Here is a 20,626-nt window from a genome sequence, read left to right as displayed (position 1 = left end):
GTGAGTCGCGCGTCGATAGCGTTAGTGCACTAAACTATCGACGCGCGACTCACGGACAGGTTTCCGTTCAACCGTGATGTATGATTGGCCTGTTTTGAACCTTTTTATCTAAAAAAACTACTGCTCGGAACGAAAAATGGCAAATAACTTTTTAATTTATTTTTTCGACGACATTCTTGCTATGGTATTTTGATTCGCGAATTTCAGGACACCCTGTATGTTGGCATTTGTGCCGTAGGAGGAGAAGCTGATATTTACTACGATTAATATAATCTCTAGACCAATAAGAATTCTTCAATGTCGCCAGCGATAATTAACAACGTCAGTGTTTTCTTGATCATACCTGGGCATTTTTAATAATACAGAAAATTCATTGCGACAAATATTATCTCAGCCAGGGTTTCAACCTGGACCCTCCTTACATTCTAGGTGGGCGTCTCACCAATTCGACCACCGAGGCATATGCCTCGTTGATAATCTTTAAAGTTATAAACGCGTTTGATTGATCGCGCGAACAATTATCGCCTGCGCGTTCATAACGTTCGAAAGTAATTAATTATGCGGTTGGCATCGACAATCGTAATCGCATTGTCCGAATCGTGCCTATAATAGATCGTGCTAACGAGGAATTGTTACGCACTTTTATTGTTTCCATTAAGTTAAAAATAATGCGTCGGGTGATAAACGTGACTATTAAGCACGCGGTATTCAAAGACCCTCTGATTATTTTTCTATCAGCCTATAACATCCGCCTTCTGTTGGAAAATTGTTTATGATTTATAATCATAGATAATTGCACTCGCACATTTTTCATCTCTAATCTCTCTTTATCGAAAATTGGTATAGCATTTTTTACATATACGATATAATTCTTTTGTCACTTTCAATCAATTTCCTATTAATCAGCAAACACGTATAATTAGAGGAAACATGAATTTGGACAATAAATACAATATTTATTTCTATTTCGACAAACAATTTAATAATTGTTAATATTCATGGTGATTGATTATACAATACAATTTTGTGAAACTACACAAACATTTTATAAAAAACGGACCAAGAAATAGGCAATAGGAGTCAACACAGACGTTATGTGTGAAATATATAAAATTTAATACATCGAAATATAAATAATTATCTCGAGACGTTTCGATCACACAAAGTGATCCTTCTAATGACAGATGTACAATAGGTGTTGAATTTAGCGCACGCCGTCATTTAATAAAATAATACATAAGCATTTTATAGATTGTAAACGCACACAGTATGGTTGTATCGTTCCATCGTCCCTATTTCCCCTCGGTTATTCCTGGACATGTATACATTTGTGGCGGTACACATTTTTCGGAGGTTGGGTTGAATACCAGGACGTTCGGACACGAAAGATTGTCCATTATGATATAGCGGGCGCCGTCCCAATAACATAAATAATATTTCTTACATTCCACGTCCAGTATTGAGAATCTGCCGTATCTAACGCAGAGCGGTGCCGACGTGGTCGATGGTGCCATTGTCGTCGTTTGTTGACAGACAGCCGTGCCTTCAGGCACACATTTACGCATGGAAGTATCGAATATGGCGATATTGCTGCACGATAGCATCACCGGCGTGAATTTTTCTCCATCGTCCACACACAGATAGTAGTTTTTACAAGTCCCGTCGTTAATCTCGAAGGCACCTTCTTCGGTGCAGATAGGCTTTGCCGTGAGCTGACCCTCGACGATTTTGAAAGAGGGATAAAGACACAAAAGAACGACGATCGACAAACGACTCATTGTTACGATCGAAAGATTCGGTCTGACAAGAATCTCAGATTTATTTATAGCGGGAAGGTTTATGGTTTAATTGTGTTAATCATACGCTCATTTATCGGGATGTAAAGTGAGATAAAATGAAGACAATTCTCTTTGGCCTTATCACGAATCCGCGCATTTTCTGCCTCGGAGATTCACATCTCTAATTTTAATGTTATCAACGATAATAATATTCTTGTACACGGAGAGAATTTTCTTTTAAAAGTCATCCTGAAAATATTGTAATCGTGGGACAACACGAAGAATTTTATGAGACTTTTTTGAAATTTCACCACACGTTTCACTATGTATAGTGTAATTACCCGCGTGAAAAAATATACATGTAAAAATATATTTCTCTCCGTGTACAAATTGAATTTTTCACGTATTTCTCCTTGTCATTTGTCAGTTTTCCAGTTGAAGGAATTGATAATTTATCGACGCTATTATATTACGTAATTATCGAAAGTTAAATGCGACGCAATTAAAATATTATCACCGCGTGTTTCTCTCGACGTCGTTTGAAGTCAGAACGACATCTGCATCCCTGACGATTCTTTCCAGGTGAAATGTCGGACGCGATTCAGAATGCGCGTTTTTTTAACGCGGTGGCCTTACGACGAGGAAATCGAGGGTGAAGTCTACAGAATACAAAATCGCCAGAAAGCGACGAGAAAGTTGCAACTGGATTTAATGTCCGCACGTAATATTCTGCCCATTCGTGCGTGCTAGCGTTATGCATCAATTATGCATGCACATCTTGTATCTACTTATATTGCAATAGATTTTATTTTCATGTCTTGTTCAAAACGAACACTTAATGTTAATCTCTTCATTAGATTCGAGATTTATTTTTTACCGTAATCGAGTTATATTATGTATTTATATGTTTTTCAAGTTAAGTACATTTTAATGAACTTTCATGTACAATATCGTTAACAATAACAGTTTAATTTGCAAAACGTGAAATATACAACGTTGCATTGTGTAGAATAAAAAATATTTTTTGAAACCAACCAGTAATCTCCAAAGGGGGAAGTGTTAGACCTGTGTTAGGTGGCATTCCAGCCCTGCGACCCTTAAATCCGAAAAACCTGTCTTGATGTTCATTATCGGCAAGACGGGGATTGAGAAAAATTTTTTGGAATAGGTAGGAAAACCCTCTACCTGCTGCACACACACACACATTCAATTGCCGACTCAAAGGGAGAGAGATCGGCTGAGTGTACACGGAGGAATCCTTGTTCTCGAGCGAGGGAAAGGTGCTACGGAAGGGAGAGAGCGAGAGAGGTGTCAGGAAGGAAGGAGAGAAGCGCAAATGTATATAAGTGTCTTCGGTTGAAGACGCTCCAATGGACTTTCTCTTTAACCCTGGTCAAGTGCGCATCTTCTCTCCCATCTTTTTCTTTTCTTCCCACCTCCCTTTCCATGCACGCTCGTGTCGTTTCGATCCTGCGTCCTTCCACTTCAACCTTCACCTTCACGCGACGAGGAAGAGAACTGGGTCCTCGCGCCCGTTCGATCGCATTACGCGCCGTGACGATGACACAAGGCTGAAAGCTAGCGGGAATTCAATTTGCTTTAGAAGATTCAGGACGAGTGTGATTTTGGTTTTGCGTGCATGTGACATGTTCTTGGCGGAGAGATCCTGATTACAGGAGAGATGGATACTCGAAGAGTGAGTAACATTAGAAATGAGAGATCGTTCATTATTAAGAACAAAATCACCGAACAATTATGGAATTGTTATGGTTGTCAAATCAGGAGATTTCAGAACTTTTCGATTCAAAATTTAATTGATCGATATTGCATGGTACTATAATCAAATTGCTATCGAATTATTATGCGTTCAATATCAAACATTTAATATAACATAAATGTTCAGTATAAATTGTAAATTATACAGAAATAATCATAGAACTTTGGTGGTCTGTCTTTTTGTGCACTAAATATGTCAAGAGTATAATTTTATTACACTAAGAAGATTAGCGCAGAATATTCGTTGTTAAACAGCGATTACCTTGATCGCGTGCAATAGCTTCCCCATTGAAAAAGTGTAAATTGCTGCTTTTGCGTTTTGATTCTAGTGAATTTAATGATGGATCATTTTAATGCTCTGTAATTCTCTCTTCTCGCGATATCGATAACGAGGCGAGTGGGCTGTGCAATTATGATGTACCGAGAAACATGCGAGTCTTGACGACATAGAAAAGATGTACACTGCTTTCGAGTCCAATTTATACAATACATATGGATGAAACACGCGAGAGCTCTTCATTTCGTCAGTAATTAACATATTTTTTAGTATGCACTATTGTAAAAAAATTAGAAATAACAAAACAAGAGACCAAACATTGCGTTTCAAATATAATTGTATTTCTACAAATTATTTGGTCTCCAGAAAATTACAGTGCGTATGTGTCAACTTATTAATCCTTTTCTTACTATTTCATTAACCTATTTTTTTGGCAATTATACATTTTGTCCTTCGTATCTTCAAATGTAATTTAAAATATAATAAAATAAAAAGAAGCTTTCTCATTATCGCTGGGCAAAAGTAATAGTCGAGTTTCAATTCCAGAGTTATAATTATTTGTTATAAACAAGTTGTTTATAATGTTCGGTTTTATTCGGCAAATTCGTTCCAGAGTCACGTTCTTTAATTAGCCAGGAGAGCGCCATCGGTGCAGTATGTTAATGTACTGCCCGTGTTGTGTCTCGAGAGTGACGATTGATTTATGCACATCGTGAATCGACTATAGCGCCAGGACGACGAATAAGTGACCAAGTCATAAGCCGCTTTCGAGACGAACGATCAAGCCATTCGGCACATCGCCAGTCGAAGAGGGAAACTCTTTCGACCGACCTAAATCTATCGCTTTCCGTTTGCACGTGTCTCACTTATTGTTAGTCCCGATTTTCAAAAATGTACACAGCTATGCAGATCTTTTCTAATTAATGCTCTTTTCGTGTTACGATTGTCAAGATTATTATAGAATATTTTGGAAGACACGATCAGTGAATATTAATGCTTGTAAAATTTGGCGTCGGCTTTTATTAAGCAAACCCAAAATTTCGAGTTGTAACTTTTTTGACTGAACTGCGAAGAAACGGACAGTGAAATAATTATTTCTACATAAAATAGTTATTGCTTTAACTTGAGGCTTATATTAAGAGGCATCAGAGAAATATTAAAATGTAATGAATACACCGTTAAATATAATAATCTCTTTCAACGATCTTATTAAGGAAAAAGCTGTCTTTAATATTCATTTTCTATAGAGTAATTTTAAAATATTTCCTGCCATTATTATATGTTTTAGGATTAAAATCTGAAGTATATGTATATATGATACACATAAATATTTCTTAGAGCTATTGACATCGATTATTGATATTATTTTATCGTCTCAGCTTCAGATGATAACGTTTTAACTTTATCTGCAAACAGGCATAGTGCTGGTATCAGAAATTCTTTTCAGAAGAAATAAAACTCTGCTTTCCATTTACACGCTTTATCGCAGACCAGCTTTAGAAAAGTGTCAATAATGAATCTTCACGAGCGTACGATGTTCCATACAAACATGAGGCTTTTCCATTTACAAAGCGCGCGAGTCGTATTAGTGGTGTCTCGTTTCGGTGGATACGCTCTCGTAGTCTGTTAATAAATTAAGAATCAAAGTAAATATGTCGAATACCCGCGTGTAATTTACATTATAACATTATATTTTATTAATAATGATTTGAAAAAGAAATACGTTAAAAGTGAGAATCAGGAGTGCCAGTTAACAGATTCGTTTGCGTCGATAAAATAAAGGTGGAACCTCCTTCCGTTTGTTTCGAGTTTATGAAGTTGTCAGTAATGACGTGGTACCAATGTAAGTCGCGTTTCTTTTCCTCGCGAGATATAAATATGATTCTTATATATCTTTTTACTCGATTTTTAGAATGCTCGCCTTTCAGTTTACATAAACTTTCGTTTAATATATTATCACGTATAATCTTAACTATATTCGCGAAAGCTGGACGCGGAAGAATCGACGACGCTATGTCATTTTCTAAACCCGACGATAATTTGCCCGAGATAAGTTTCTTCTGTGCGTCTTCGAAGTCATGGGTTTCAGCTAGTCGCAGTAAAACGCCGAGCGATTTCTTACCTGAACAGTCCATATGAGGGGTCAGGACGGACGCTTTATGCCGTATTTTTCTTACGTACGTCGAACTGGAGCAGCCCGCGATGTAAATACGATAGTTAACTCTCTCTGTCTCGACGCTCCTGTAATTGTCTTCTGCGCCGTTGGAGCACCGTTAGGGCTCGTCTTTTCCCGAGAAGATCGTCGAGATCTCCCGATTTTCACCCGACTATTCCCACGGGAATTTAGAATCTGTCTTGGAAAGTGACAGGATAATACCATTTCCCTTGCCATACAACGCAAAGTGCGTATCTGTTAAAATTTTTACGTGTACTCTGACATTTCTCAAAATGCATTTCAGCAAAAGATCGGGAACAATTATCACGCGCGTCCCAACAAGACAATATAATTACACGGAAAAAAACGGTGTTGAATTTGAAAAAGATAAAGTTGCTCGAAATTAAACATTGATGCCACGGGCTGCCACAAACATAAATAATTCGCTGAATTGCATTTGCCACGGATTTTAATTTTAAGCATTGAACTAAACATTCAGATCATTCAGACAACTGTCTGATGTTTCATTTCATTTCAATTACACTGACATTGCCGATACAACATCATTTTTGTCCGCGTACCGATTCTTATTTTGTATTATCAAAGAGAGCAGTGGCCTTTGCCGAGCAGCATCGAAAGTTTCGCCTGTAAATATCGATCTCGTTGACGTTACAGTCTCGATTTCGCGGAGATATCAAGCAGATTTTCTCGTACGCGATGATCGTTTCATTGCGGGCGACGTTATCCCGTAATGAGAGCGCAGCCTCATTATCGGCAGCGGTTCGTCTCGATTAACGCTGACATTTATTTTCCGCGCACGCACACACATGCACGCGCGCGCACGCGCCGTCGGGATTACCACGTGCACGACCCCGCGCGTTACATCGTCTTCTCTCGCTGGAGGTCCCAGCTCGTCGTAATACCCACAGCCCACTTACCTACATTACTCGCTTTATGTGCGCGCGGGCGCACTAGGTCTTCGCATCTTCGGCGACGAGTTTGTATATACGCGCCGCGGGCGCAGTGGCGTAATCAATTTTAATAATCAGACGTTTCAATAATTAATTTCCGCGACGGCGTGGGACGTTCTTAATGAGAAAGCACGCGGGTGACTTCCGCGCGCTGCCGCGGAGCTGTTCCGGCGGCGTATCGCCGCTCTCGGGCGAGCGATCACTCGAATTTACGGTATCCGACCCGCGGTGTCAAACCCGCATTATGGCCGCATCGCACTAGCGGTTCGCGTTTGCGTTGACGTTGAGAGAAATGTCCGGCTATTTTGGTCGAGATTGGTCGATTGGTCGAGACGCAGCAGCCAACGGCAACGCCAACGCGAACCGCTAGTGCGATACGGCCATTACACTCCAGGCTCACCAGTTCGACCACCGAGGCATGCGGTAATACTTATCGCAATAAACTTTCAAATGATGTGTCCGAATGTCACACTTTCGTCACTGTTTTTCGAATCTTAGAACTGCGCGCCAACTTGATTCGCCGGCCAAGACACAGAAACAATCGATCCACGGAGTTTTAATATCCCGTAATGCTACAATTCCCCCCCCCCCCACCTCGTCCTAACATCTTTTTCACGAAATGTGTTATATAAATATCTCGTCACCTCATTTACGCATTTTTATTTCGACCCACGTATTTCACCGATTCCGTTTGCGCCAAGCGGTTTGCTGCAAATGTATAATGAAGCGCATCGGTTTCAAAAATCGCAGTTACACTGGTGCCTCCGCGCATTCGCGTCCTCTCACCTTGCACTTCTGGGTCGAGACCCCCGCCGGGTTGTGGCCGAGGCCGGTGTATTCTCCGCGCAACCGAATGGAGCCATAATTTCTCGAGCAAACGTGACGGTTTTAAACGGCCGAGGAAGATAATCGATATGGTATCCTCAATACGATCGTGCAGTCGTAAACGGCCGACCTGTGCGCGCCGAACGGATGCTCTCCAGATGTTCCGGACGATCTCTAGCCGAGAAATCGGACCTAACCGCTTCTTAGCGCGCGGATTTCGACCCGTTCCTCTATCCTTAATTCCATCCTTGACTTAAGAGCGCGCGGTCGCTATTATTCTCGATCCATGCTTGATTAATACCTGCTGGGTTTTCGTAGCCTACTGACTTCTCATTAACGTCTTAGGGAATAGCTGGTCGTGCCACATCGTTTTCACTAAATGAAGACATAACACCGCGCCGAAAGAACACGAGCGGGTACAAGTAGGTTTGTTTGAAAAACGCGCGCGCCGAGTTTAATCGAAATACATACAAATGCAAAATCAGTGGCGAGCTGCAATCCGTCGCGTGTCCGGCATTAAAGTTCAGTGTCTCCGGCATCTTTTCGATTTTCATTTCAGTTTTCATACGAGGTCTACGCGGGTGCTTAACACGGAGGAAAAGTCTCTAACTACCGCGTGAAGTATTTCCGTGGGATAAGCGTGACAATTTCGATTCGCGCGTTGCAGTCGGTCGTCGAGCGAGAAACTACCTGGCGTCGAACATCTGCGGGCCGTAAACGAAACCGCGTCGCGAAACGCTGGCTGCGCGACTTCGAGCGCGACCCAGTCGGGAGCAATTTGCATAACGTACGCTCCGGTGTGCGTGTAAAATCGCCGTAACGCGTTATTAGTGGCGCGTTTCTCGCGCGTAGCGCACCTCGAGCGCGCGCCTCCTCGTTTCTTCCGTTTCTTCACTTTCCTACGCGGCTTCCGGTTCGCCGGGACAAACACGGTCACCCGCCGACTTACTCTCGTTCTCTCTCACGAGAGCGGCGACGCGCTCACGTACGGCGAAAGAACTGGCACGTGGAGAGCTCTTTCTCCCCCGCATTCAATCGACGTGGGAGAATCTCAACCTCGCTGTCGCGGCTGCTGCGAATCGCGACAATTCCCGGCCTTTCTTCGACATTTCCTTCGTTTTCCTCGCGGCCTTCCGCGGCGAAGGCTTCCTAGCGCGCGAAAGAATATCTTCACCGCGGATTTCGTGAAAATTCAACGGCGAGCGTTGCGACTCCTCGAGTCCTTGGGAATACGCGTCGAGTTTATATCGAATTTTGCTCGATGTTAATAATATAAAAATCTAACTGCCGAGACTATTTTAAGCGAAAGAAGAAGATGCAAAATTATCATTCCAGCAGGTGTTACATTTTCTCAATCTTTCGTGTTGCTATATTCTCTCTACGTCATTATGATAATTATAATTTAATTGTTACAATTTGTTATTACTTCAGTGTCTTATTTATGAGAAATGTTTCTAGAAGAAACGCGTAACAATAAATTAGAAAGTTAATTGATATTATAATAAAAATGTATAAAAATTGTACATACAAAATGTATGAAATGTTAAAAATTTTATCTCTACGTAAATGTAATCATTAGCTAATGATTTTACAAACAATCGAATAAGAGCGAGCAACAGATCGAAGTAATTCTACCGGAATTGAATTTCTGACTCTTTCTCGTGGCACATTCTTGACCCTGCACATTGCATTCGTATATACCTTATGACCTTTTACCGTCGGTAATAACCGATTGACTCGGAATCTCTTGAAGAGAGATGATGATTGCGGTGTTCTACGTCGGTTAAATAGGCCGGAGAGTCTCGGAACCTCAAACGACAATTGCGCGAGTGCTTTTCACTCGGTTCGAAAGCCAATTTCGGAATTGCGGATATGTAAAGAGCGTCGTGCGAAATCTAATAACGCTCAGTTTAATAATTTTAAGCGAATGTGAAACCCGAGGATAACTAACGTGACGAGAGCGTATGATTTGTGGTAGTTGAAACGCAGCGGAAGAGCAATTGTTAGCCGGGCTTCGCGATTTTTGCGGCGCGGCAATATTGTTTCGTTCCTTGCACGTGCGTAAATGGCGAGTGCGGCGCATTAAAGCGGGGTAATCAGCTGAATTTAGGACTAAGGAGAGGAAAACCGAGTCCAACGAGGACTCCATTCTGGAATAACAAGGGAGAAGGCGTCTAGTTTCACGCACGGCATACATAATCCTCGGCGGCGTAGAATGATTCTCATGGTGCGACCCAGTTCGCTTCGCCGCACGTTATTCTCCGTCACGTCATTGACTGTTGCGGAAAGTGTACATAATAATGTAATGCGCACGAGATTTCGTTAGGACAAATGATACCTGGAATATTGAGAAAGAGAAAAACAATTGTTAGCATGCACCCAACGACTATTAATAAGAAAGTGCTCGGGTCTCTCATTCTTGTTCGGTACCATGTGAGAATTTGGATCACCGTTGATTACTTTGTTAAATTAATGTTGAGCAAAGGTTTCGCTTCCAATGCCACTATTTCTTGAAATTTCTGTAAATCAATTACAGATCGAACAAAGCTGTTTTCAGTTAGTAATGTTGGTAATTAGTAATCCTTGACGGGTCTTCTCGCTAGCTCGGTGGTCTTGTGTTCCAGGTCTTGCCGCTTTTATTACTGGTGATCTGCACGATCAACGCGGCGTTCTCCATCCACAATGATCGGGGCAGACCGAACAACGTTCGACGCGTTCGCAGAATCAGCGAGTACCTCGTTCCACCGCCACCGCCAAGGTTCCATCCGGGCAGAGTCCCAAGATTGGCGGACTATCAGTCAACCAGTGAGGAAGGATACTTTTCGAAAATGATGAGTTGGCTGAATCCCTTCAATTGGATGACAAGAGAATCGCCGCCGCCGCTGCGGCCGCCGCTGACGCTACAGCAGTCCGAAACCGCGTACTCTCCAACGTTCGTACAACCCGCTCCCGCGGCAGCTTACAATGGCCCTGTGGCTTATGAGACACCACCTCTGCCTCCGGCTCCCATCGACGATCAGCCGGGATACCCTACCGAAACTAGAACTAAGAATTGTAATCCGTGCAACAAAACGCCTTGGACGCCGATACCGCAAGATGAACTTGCACACTCGGGAGATGCTTCGTCCGCCGTGTCATTATCAGTAAATTCGCCTGATACGCCGATGGTTGGTGGATACATATCGACAGATGCCGAAGCACCCCGTGACGCTTACCATGCTGCCTCGTACGACGTCAGAGTCCCGGACTACTCTTATCCGACGCCAGTGGTCGGCGAACAGGCCGTCCCCTTAGCTCCGTTGCCAAACCCGACGGTGTACATCGAAGAAACGCCGCCGCTCTACAAAGAAGGAGATTTCCACGATTACTATGCGCAGGTCGCTCCCAATGGAAACCCGTACCCTGACGCGAAAACGTCGTCGTCAGTTGCCGAGAACGGTGCACCCACAGGTGGCTCTTTTCTGAATGCGGCGGGTTCCGCTTTCAACGGTGGATATAACGAACCTTTGTACCCAACTCCTTCGGATTATTCAGGTCCGGGAGTTGTCCCGCAAGAGCCGGAATATACCAATCCCGGTGTAAGTAATGAAAAATTGGAACAGTTTCGTCAGGATCACGCGGCACATGATCTGTCCTCCAGTGGCACTCAGGTGTCCTCCAACACCAACGTCGCCAAGGGATTTTCTGAGAATATTGAAGATTCAATAAATTTCGTGGAGTCACCGTTGCTAGATTTCACGTATAAGGATGAAAGTCGGACGGACTCGTCCTCGATACCGCCGACCTCTAACACGTTCGCGGACTTCGAGACCACCGAGAACGCCGGGACGACTGTGGCATTTGGCGACGAGATTTTTGGGACACGTCAGAACCCTCTAACAGAATTCTCTGTCGATTATTATGAGACGACTGATGCCGTGGAATCGACGACTTCGGCGGGTGCAGTCACAGAACCGTTTGAAGCAACAACAACCGGGCAACAAAATGGGAAGAGAAAACAGGTGATGCAATCGAGTTTCTTAAGTAGAAAAATATATCTTCAGAGAGAAAACACTTAAAAACTGTATTTCTGCGATTGAAATTTTTAGGTACATCAGCTCGTCATACCCTATATGGCTCAACACACACCAGTTCCGTTCCGTCCGCTGAACAAGACAAAGATTTCTGACACGGATAGATTCAATCATGACAATTACGTCGGCGAAGAATCAAAAACTAGTATCAACGTAGTCAGACCGAACTCGCCCATTTTCCCTCAGTCGACTACTTCGCCGATATTCGGGGACAAAAACCCAGCTAATACCAAAGCGAACAATTCTATAAACGTGCACAAGTTGCAGAAAAATATTGATAACTGGACGATACAGGTATGTCACGTGGTTTTTTTAAAGAAATGTGTGTTTGTAAATAAATTGGACAAGATGACGAGTGGCATCTTTAATCCTGTAGAATGCATAATGTTGAGTCTGGTTGGGCAAATTGTGTTATAATATAGAAAGGCATTCCACAGATAAATAGTGTTTTCCTCACTTTTTCACTTTTCAACTTTTTTCAAAAAGGAAACATGATATAATAAAGTTCAATTATTGGTCAAAAGATCTTTAAGCATAGCTTCGTAACGAACTGAATAATATTTTAGTTTTATTGTGTTTGCAAGCAAAGCAATTATATAATATACAATTGTGTGATATTTCTTTTTTACAATAGGTCTTTTAAATCCAATATTACTGACAGATTTAGTTCTACGTTACTGTAAGAGGTTAATGAAAATTTTTTTATAAATAGTAAAGTTGATTATTAATATTGTTTGTAATATTATATATTTACAGTAAATGCGATAATAATGATGGTTGCTTCTATTCAATTTAGAATTATTCAAAGACCACACCCGCTAGCACAGTACCGCCTAGACAGTGGACCACTCTGTACATTTCTTCTCCTTCAAAGCCAATCCCTAAAGAGTACCTCACGGCCACTAAACTTGTTAGTCGCATAACTGATTCTTCCAACGATAATGTTAAAACTTATACCTTGGACGGGTTGAACTTCAATGATCAGAAATATGAAAAGTCGGCCAACCACCGCATGGAACAACAACAAACACGAGTAAGTAATGAAAGTTTCAAGGATATCAATACCGAAAAATAATATCTTATTTCTTTTTCATATTTTCTATTTAAGGTATTAAAAAGCTCCATCTATGCTACCACGTCCGGACAAAAGAACGTATGGCGAAATTTCCCCACGGCAATTTCTGCAGTGAACAAGGAAATCGTGCAAATAGTGACACCCGTGCCACTAACTACTCCTAGATTGAATTCTGGTAACAGAAAGCAGATGTTATTGAAGGAGGCAGAAAGCAACACGAAGGAATCGAAGGAAACTTCGCAAACGAACATGAAGGAAACGAAGAATACATTCGAGCCGATAGAGAAAGTCTACCAAGTGTTGCCTCAGGCTGTGAACAATTTAGCTGTGGCTTCCACAGGTCCAGAGAGCGTTACTTTGTGGAGCATCATGGAGCACGAGGACTTTGCGTCGCTTGCCGATAGTGAATACGATAGTAACGACACTGAACCTCCTATACCGTATTCCAGATCCTCGAAGGTACGTATATCACTATTGAGTTAGCGCTTATAATTAGAATATTTGTATAATCATTTTCTGTTAATTTACTTTGTGAAATTACATTTTCAACTTGATATTCTACAAGTTTTAGCTAGAATTTTTATTTATATTAAAGATTATATTAAATTTCTTCAATAAGTAAATATGTATATAAGAAAAACTTTCATTGATATCGATGTTTAATTTAATGTTGTATCTTTTAGAAACGTTATAGTTAAAAAATATTCTAAAAATACATCTATGCTTCTATATAAATTCTATATAGAATTGGGATAACAAAAATATAATTTTATTAATTGCGATTGATGTTTAAAATTTTAAAAATAATATTTTAATATTTTCTTAATATTTTTGCAGAAGTCACGCGCCAAACGATGACGCATCAAGTGTGGAAAATGCTCAAGACGATTGTTTGTGCATGTGTAATTTTGATAGTGTGTTTCCGCGAATGGTGTGAGCGAATGTGAATAATTATATTAAAATAGTAGCTTTTGACCTCATTCCCAAACGAACTTTTAACTTAATAATATTTAATACAAACGAGTGAACTGTTTCGATTTTACGTACGTGCGTAAGTGATTATCGTGGCCAGTGCACCGGATAAATGTATTTTATAAATCCGGACGTATGTATTTTATAAGTTTTCTTATAAGGTCTTTTTATACCTTAAATATAAGTTTGAAAATAAGTGATAAATTACAAGAAACTAAAGACCTGGCATGTTATGTGTTATGTTGCTACGTTGTGCCTTGCAAAATTGTCCACTATTGAAATTCGCATTAATAAATATTGCAAATGAACTTTTACACACAATATAATAAACAAATTAAAATAATAATTCATCTCAATAATCTGAAAAGCTTACGCGATTATTTTGCAACTCACAATGTTTGAGTTATTTAAATTGAAATTAATTATTTTTATAATTAGGTGTATGTATTTGATGTTTGTATTTTATATACAAAACACCCACACACACACATAGTCTCTTTTTAATTAAATTCTTACGTTAAGAAATTTACTTTTTAATTATTTTGAGGTAAAAACTATTTGCGCAAAATTCTTTACTAATTGTAAGTTTTACAAGATTGCGATCTGATTTTAACAGAAAGGTTTTATGTTATAAAAAAAGTACATATTTTAAGAAGACGAAAATTGATGGCTATTCACAATATACGCATATTGATTAATTAGGTCAGTCTGAGTTACATGAACTGGATTTTAAGCGAACACGCTGTCGTTTCTTGAAGCACTTTCGTCAATTCTGTAAGCCAAATCTTACAAGTCGATCTTCTCAGAGTCTATCGTGCATGTTAATCGCTTTCCAATGGAGAAGCTTTCGTTGTTTCCTGTCTACATTCTGTTTAACGCTAAAAGAATGAGTTCGAGCGTGACATAAAAAAAACAATGAGGAATAATGAATAATAGAAAACGGATAGGAAATAATAAAGTAATGAATAATGGACGATTTATTTCGCACATATAAAAAAAGTTAATATAAATTTATATTTCTCCAACAAATTAAGAAAATATTTCTAATTATTATAAATTATGTCACATATTTTTCCGTTAAATCATACTCACGTGACATGATAAATTATTTAAAGCTTCACACGTTTTATTATCTCGATTTTAGAAAACTGCAGGCGTGGTTGTTTCGAAATCTCGTCGCGTTTATATGTTACTTGAACTCGACTTCCATGTTCGTTTGCCCACCACGTTCCGATCACTTTCGCCGGTTTCGTAAAGCTGGACATCCGCCAAGAAGTGTCACGACTATCTGAGTATTGCTGCATCTAAATATACACTCGTGCGTGATGTGCTTATGTGCATATTGCGGAAGTCAATTTTTTCCCAATTGTGCGGTGAAACGGAACTTTGCTTGGCGAATTCCGAGCTTGTTCTTTCATTCATATCAAGCAAAATCGTATAAAAATTATTCAACGTTTAAAAATATATGCAACACGTCATATTGTGATGATTTAAATCACTATTCAATTACTATCGCGTTAAAAATATGTTTAACAAAAATATTCAGTATGTCTCAAGGTTTTCCCAAATTTAGGTCTGCCTCAGTAAAACAGAAACAAAATCACTTCCGTGTTTCAAGCCGTCATAGGAAAATTAGGTGATATCGCGCGTACATTATAACCATTTGGCGTCGTGAAAGAGGTGTTATACTTAATGAGTATGAACTTGAGACGAGAGAAGATGAAATTAACAGCGTCGAAAAGATTAACTCGCTTGATGCAACAATATCTACAATTCATTGACCTTCGAACTTCCTTTTCAGGTCTCTTCGGGAGGATCACACGTTGCTTGTCGCAGCGAAACGTGAGAACTCCCGCCGGAAGATAGTGGGAAAGGTGTACCATTGTGTCTACAGCGGCGGTACGCCGTTGTCTTAAAGACTCCGGTCGTGTCTGGAGAAGACTAACGCTTTAATTAGATCCATTTCCATGGTAAATGGTATTGAACAAGGACACGACCTTAATTGCGATCGTGCTGATGGTCTAACGACAGAGGGACTTACAATTAGACACGAGCAGGAATTTTTAATTCCCTTTCATGATTCGTGAAATCGAAAATTGCCGCACATAATCTTTCTCTTAGGTTCCAAGTGTATTTAGGCTACGTATATCCTCTTCATGCTTTTACCTTATTCGGATCTTACGTACCATTGGAAGTGACTTATTTACAGAGAAACATAATTATATTCAGTTTACTATTTACTAAGATGTTTCGGACAACTGCGATTTTTGCCGGGCAGATTTCCTTCTTATGAGTATCTCTGTTGTCCACATAAATAACGTGATAGCGGTCACGCAGTTGAGCAAGATAATACAGATGGTATAATTTCCAGTATTATCTCGTATTAAACCTGTAACAAATCGAGCTTTTATTATTTAGGTTTTTCAGTATTTAACAAATTATGTCTGAAGAACAAGAGTTGCATTTAACAATTTCATATATAATATTGTTGTTCACAAACCGAGCATAGGACCAGCGCTCATGAGGATCATTCCGTTGGTCAGCATCTGAATCCCTGAGGCGTTCGGTAACTTTTGAATGGGAACGTAGGTGGGTACGACTAGGGCCATGTACACCGACCGAATTCCTTTCGCTGCTCCCAAACCGATCGCGACTGCCAGCATCGTGGTGAAGCTATACGCGAATAACAGTGCTGCGTAAAGGAAAAGTAGAGATTAATTGTTATAGTAAAATTCTATCGTTATTAAAATTCTTGCTATTCTCGTACATTATTTCGTATTCTTTCGTCGGAACTCAATAATGAAAGATAATCAGTATACGTTACAGGTTCTGCTAATTATCAGAAGAAACAAGCTGAGCATGTACATCATCCTGGGTGACAGACGCAGCCACTCCCCCAAATAAGGTGCTGCGCCTCTGCTAATAAGATCAACTATCGCGATGATGCTCATGACGTTGGCAATTTCTCCCGTCGCCAAGCCCATGTCAGCGAGGATGAACGGCGTCAGCAAAGAGAAGTTTACCTCCGCGAAAATCGCGATTGACATTCCCAACATGATGTTCACGTAAATGGGGTCGCGCAGCAGATCGAAGTCATAAAGATCAGCCACTCGTCGTAGGAGTCGGCAGATGGACGAATTATTTTCGCCGCTACAACGTGAGTGTTGTATTACTTGTTACTTTTCGACGAGTGGTAACTCACACAGTTTGTTATATTTCTGTTATCTAATTATAATTATAGCCATCTATTGTAATCACGCACTTCTATAATGTAGATGATACTTTTACGTCAATATTAAATTAAGTGAAAAGATATACGAAGTATTATTTTATTAAAATTACTCACGATTATATATCGTAGGTATATTTTCATACTTACCAGATTTCATTTTTTTCCTCGATTGAACAATTGTCTGCCTCTTTTTCTAACAGCGAATCCTTTTCCACAACGTTCTGACTCACGCCATTATTTTTGCTCACGCTATTATTGATAAAGGTCAGTTTTTTCGTTACTGGAACAGGCTCGTCGAAAATTTTTATGCTACTTCCGAGATTGATACTATCTACGCTTCTTGCTGTAAGTACGTATATTATTTTCATAGCGTCTAATTACAAATTTGAATTTATTCGATATCTGTTGTATATGTAAAAATTAACTTTAATAGAGATGATCTTTTGGCATAGTTACATGAATTCCACCATGGATATATTGGACCTTTACGAACGTCGTGTAAATTCGTCTTTGATGTTCCGTTCATCTTCGTCATTTCGATGTCGTGATTTGGATCATACACTGAAATATGAAATTCATATTTTTAGCACCGTTTCTAATCAATTGTTAATTTATTTATTGTTATTAAATTGTGCCATAATTAAGTCGGCTCATACTTGTTCCATCCATAGAAATTTGTCGAGGCAGAGGCGTATCAAATCCATAAATGCTTTTAATTTCAACATCGTGATCAATGCTGGATATTGTTGTTCTCCTTTTTCTCAGATAATTGTTTACTGCTAGCGCCGAAGAGTATATATTTGTTTCATCTTCCTCGTAACAATTCGATGTATCTGCAAGCAATTCAAAATTTCTGATAAAGATTACAAATATTGCTGCTACATATAAATGTCTTTTAGTAAGTACCTTGTTTATCATTATCGTCAGCCAAAATTTTAGGATTTTCCGTGGCTGTCTCTAAACAGATGGGTGCGTTTTTCATATGCCATCTAACAGGGTGTAGCAACATTGCACCTATCATCGAGTGAAAACTGTAAGCGCCAAGTATCAAGACAGTCCCCTGTTTAATATTATATTTCTTGTACTATATATCATTATATCTTATATTTTTCCACTTATTTATTCACTAAGATTTATAATAATTGTTGCCATAGCAGCAATTCGTAAGTAGTTGTAACTCTCGATACATTAATTAAGAATTAAAGACACAAGTTTCACTAGAAATCTTATTGATGTTACAAATCGACAATGCATAAAGAAAAGATCACGTCGATTAGCTGTAGATCGCACGACCAACAATTGAAAATAAACAGCCGTTCATCGTCCGACCTACATCGATAAGCAGCCGCCATTGTACTTTATGATCGGCAACATTCGTCGTAAGTGGAGCTGCATTGGACGAAATATTATTGAGATATTTTGAACTATAAATTTATCCCTAGTAGCACGATATATAGTCACAATATTGGGAAATATATTCCCAACATTGGACCAATATTGTAAGATGGACGTCTCCTCTTATTTAGCCAATAAGTATGCGTACTTAGCAATATTGATTTAATTGTATCAATGTTAGACAAACATTCATATTATATTGCTAAATATTTGCCAATGCATTTTCTATGTAAATCTAATATTATATCATTATTATTGTGCAATATTTACATTTATTTCGTGGCCAATACTGGCTTTACATTGGGAAACACTATGTAACCAATATTGGACCAATGTTTAGCCAAAGCACTGTGCTATTAAGGTATATTAAAGTCTGTGTTTTTATACTTTTATCTGATAAATATTCATAATCCAATGTTTTCATTTGATATAATCATTTCATATATTGTAGAAAATAATGAATAACTTTGTTTGATTCATTGCATTCATCGTCTATTAAATTCTTTTCTCTTTTAGTAAAACGTAACTTTACGATACCTGAACACCGTAAAATGAAAGCAAAAAGGATGCTATTTGAGGCATAAGAATTGGCCCCAGCCCCGTGAGAGTCATTGCCATGCCTATAGCTCGTCCTCGTTTCGTGGTGAAATAAGAATTGGTCGCCAGAGAGAATCCAGACATTGACATACTCATACCAACAGCTGCGTAGACAAACTTGATAATTAATTTATAACGCCGACGCTTATGCGCGTATTTAAGAAAGTTTTCACAATTTGATGTCCAAATTGTGATGGAAAAAGTTATATTTTAGCAATAATTGTTTTACGTTAATTAATGTACAATAATAATTGAAGGTAAGTCCTCTATTATGAGATAGCAGGTCTTCAACATCCAAATTCAATTACAATTTTTTTCCGTAACGATTATACAATCTAACAATGAATTTTCCATTAAACAGATGTCGCTCCGAGGGCAATAAATTCATAGTGGAATCAACCGATGTTCTCGCTATCCCATATTAGAATCCTTTCTCATAATAGGAGACTTTCCTCTATTAATAAAGTCCGAGGAATTACTCTGTTTTACTTACAGGTTAGTATTCCATAACAAATTATGATAAGAGTAAAACTGTTGGCGAATGCCGTTAATGTTACACCAAGTGCGAACATTATGCTTCCGGTCATCGCCACTGTTCTATAACCGAAGATCTTCAAGAGAGGTCCATTGATTAAGCCGAGTATCATACCGAATGCCAAATTTACATTGATTATAACTGATGTGTCTGTCGCACTTAGATTCATCGCGACGAAGGAATCTTTAAATATCAATCCGAATCCTTGCACAATCGGAATAGTTGACAGCTATAAAATTTTTATTTTTGGATTAATCTTGAGCCTCTCGGGCGAGCATTTTGATATTTTGACAGATATTGATTTATTTCAACACATTTGGTGTGTTTGCATTTTGTATATTATGATAAGATATTTATTATAACTTACGCCATTCAGTGCGGCAGCTATAACAATAATCCATCCCCACCCCCCATTCGGCGGCACTTTTGTAAACATTTTTCGATATAAGATCAAGTATTATATAATGAAATTCAATGCAATATTAGTTAATTGTCTAAAAGTAAATAAATATCACGTAAAGAGAATAAAAATTCACTTTGTCAAATAAATATTTGCACGGAGTGTTGCCTTCACATTTATTCACGTCCGCTTTTGTAGGCAATCGTATTCTATTTGACTGTTATTTACGAACAACACACTTTATTCAGTAAAACTCCACACTTGCAACGCCTCTTGGATTAATCATTCCATAATAATACTGATTTTATGTAATAATCGTGACTTGCAGATTCCGATGATGTCAGTTGACCATTAATCTTATCTACTTTAATTGATACCCGCGATTATTTGAATACATTGATAATTCTATTCGCGAATGGTCTACAGTTTTAAAGCTACAATTGATTGCATTTGATTTAAAAGTTTACGAAACTTGATTTATTAATATAATATATTATTCTCGATGAAAAATTGTAATTAATTTTCTGACGTCTATTTTTAATGAGTGCAAGAAAAGATTTTTTTT

General features: G+C 39.1%; 3 protein-coding genes across 3 annotated transcripts; 1 reads left to right on the top strand and 2 right to left on the bottom strand.

Annotated features, from left to right (window-relative positions):
- Nucleotides 1-812: 812 nt before the first annotated feature.
- On the bottom strand, nt 813-1,986 carry LOC105558994. The gene has a single exon (XM_012006978.1). The coding sequence runs from the start codon at nt 1,776-1,778 to the stop codon at nt 1,293-1,295; it is 486 nt and encodes a 161-aa protein (XP_011862368.1). The 5' UTR covers nt 1,779-1,986; the 3' UTR covers nt 813-1,292.
- A 38-nt stretch (nt 1,987-2,024) lies between these two features.
- On the top strand, nt 2,025-14,341 carry LOC105558993 (flocculation protein FLO11-like). Its single transcript, XM_012006976.1, has 6 exons — nt 2,025-3,474; nt 10,407-11,783; nt 11,871-12,149; nt 12,652-12,888; nt 12,964-13,389; nt 13,768-14,341. Exons 1-6 carry the CDS (start codon nt 3,460-3,462, stop codon nt 13,786-13,788), a joined length of 2,355 nt encoding a protein of 784 aa, XP_011862366.1. The 5' UTR covers nt 2,025-3,459; the 3' UTR covers nt 13,789-14,341.
- A 520-nt stretch (nt 14,342-14,861) lies between these two features.
- On the bottom strand, nt 14,862-20,598 carry LOC105558992. The gene is made up of 10 exons (XM_012006975.1): nt 20,029-20,598; nt 19,620-19,890; nt 19,067-19,230; nt 18,041-18,194; nt 17,791-17,967; nt 17,591-17,695; nt 17,282-17,477; nt 16,727-17,052; nt 16,403-16,594; nt 14,862-16,291 (listed from the first exon to the last, which is right to left on the bottom strand). The coding sequence occupies exons 1-10, from the start codon at nt 20,095-20,097 to the stop codon at nt 16,143-16,145; spliced, it is 1,803 nt and encodes a 600-aa protein (XP_011862365.1). The 5' UTR covers nt 20,098-20,598; the 3' UTR covers nt 14,862-16,142.
- Nucleotides 20,599-20,626: the final 28 nt, after the last annotated feature.

The sequence above is a fragment of the Vollenhovia emeryi genome, unplaced genomic scaffold, assembly GCF_000949405.1.
Source record: "Vollenhovia emeryi isolate VEMERY1.0 unplaced genomic scaffold, V.emery_V1.0 DF939295.1, whole genome shotgun sequence".
In the NCBI taxonomy this organism is placed as follows: domain Eukaryota; kingdom Metazoa; phylum Arthropoda; class Insecta; order Hymenoptera; family Formicidae; genus Vollenhovia; species Vollenhovia emeryi.
The sequence above is the reverse complement of the archived record's forward strand: the minus strand, read 5'-3'. Positions and strand labels throughout refer to the sequence as shown.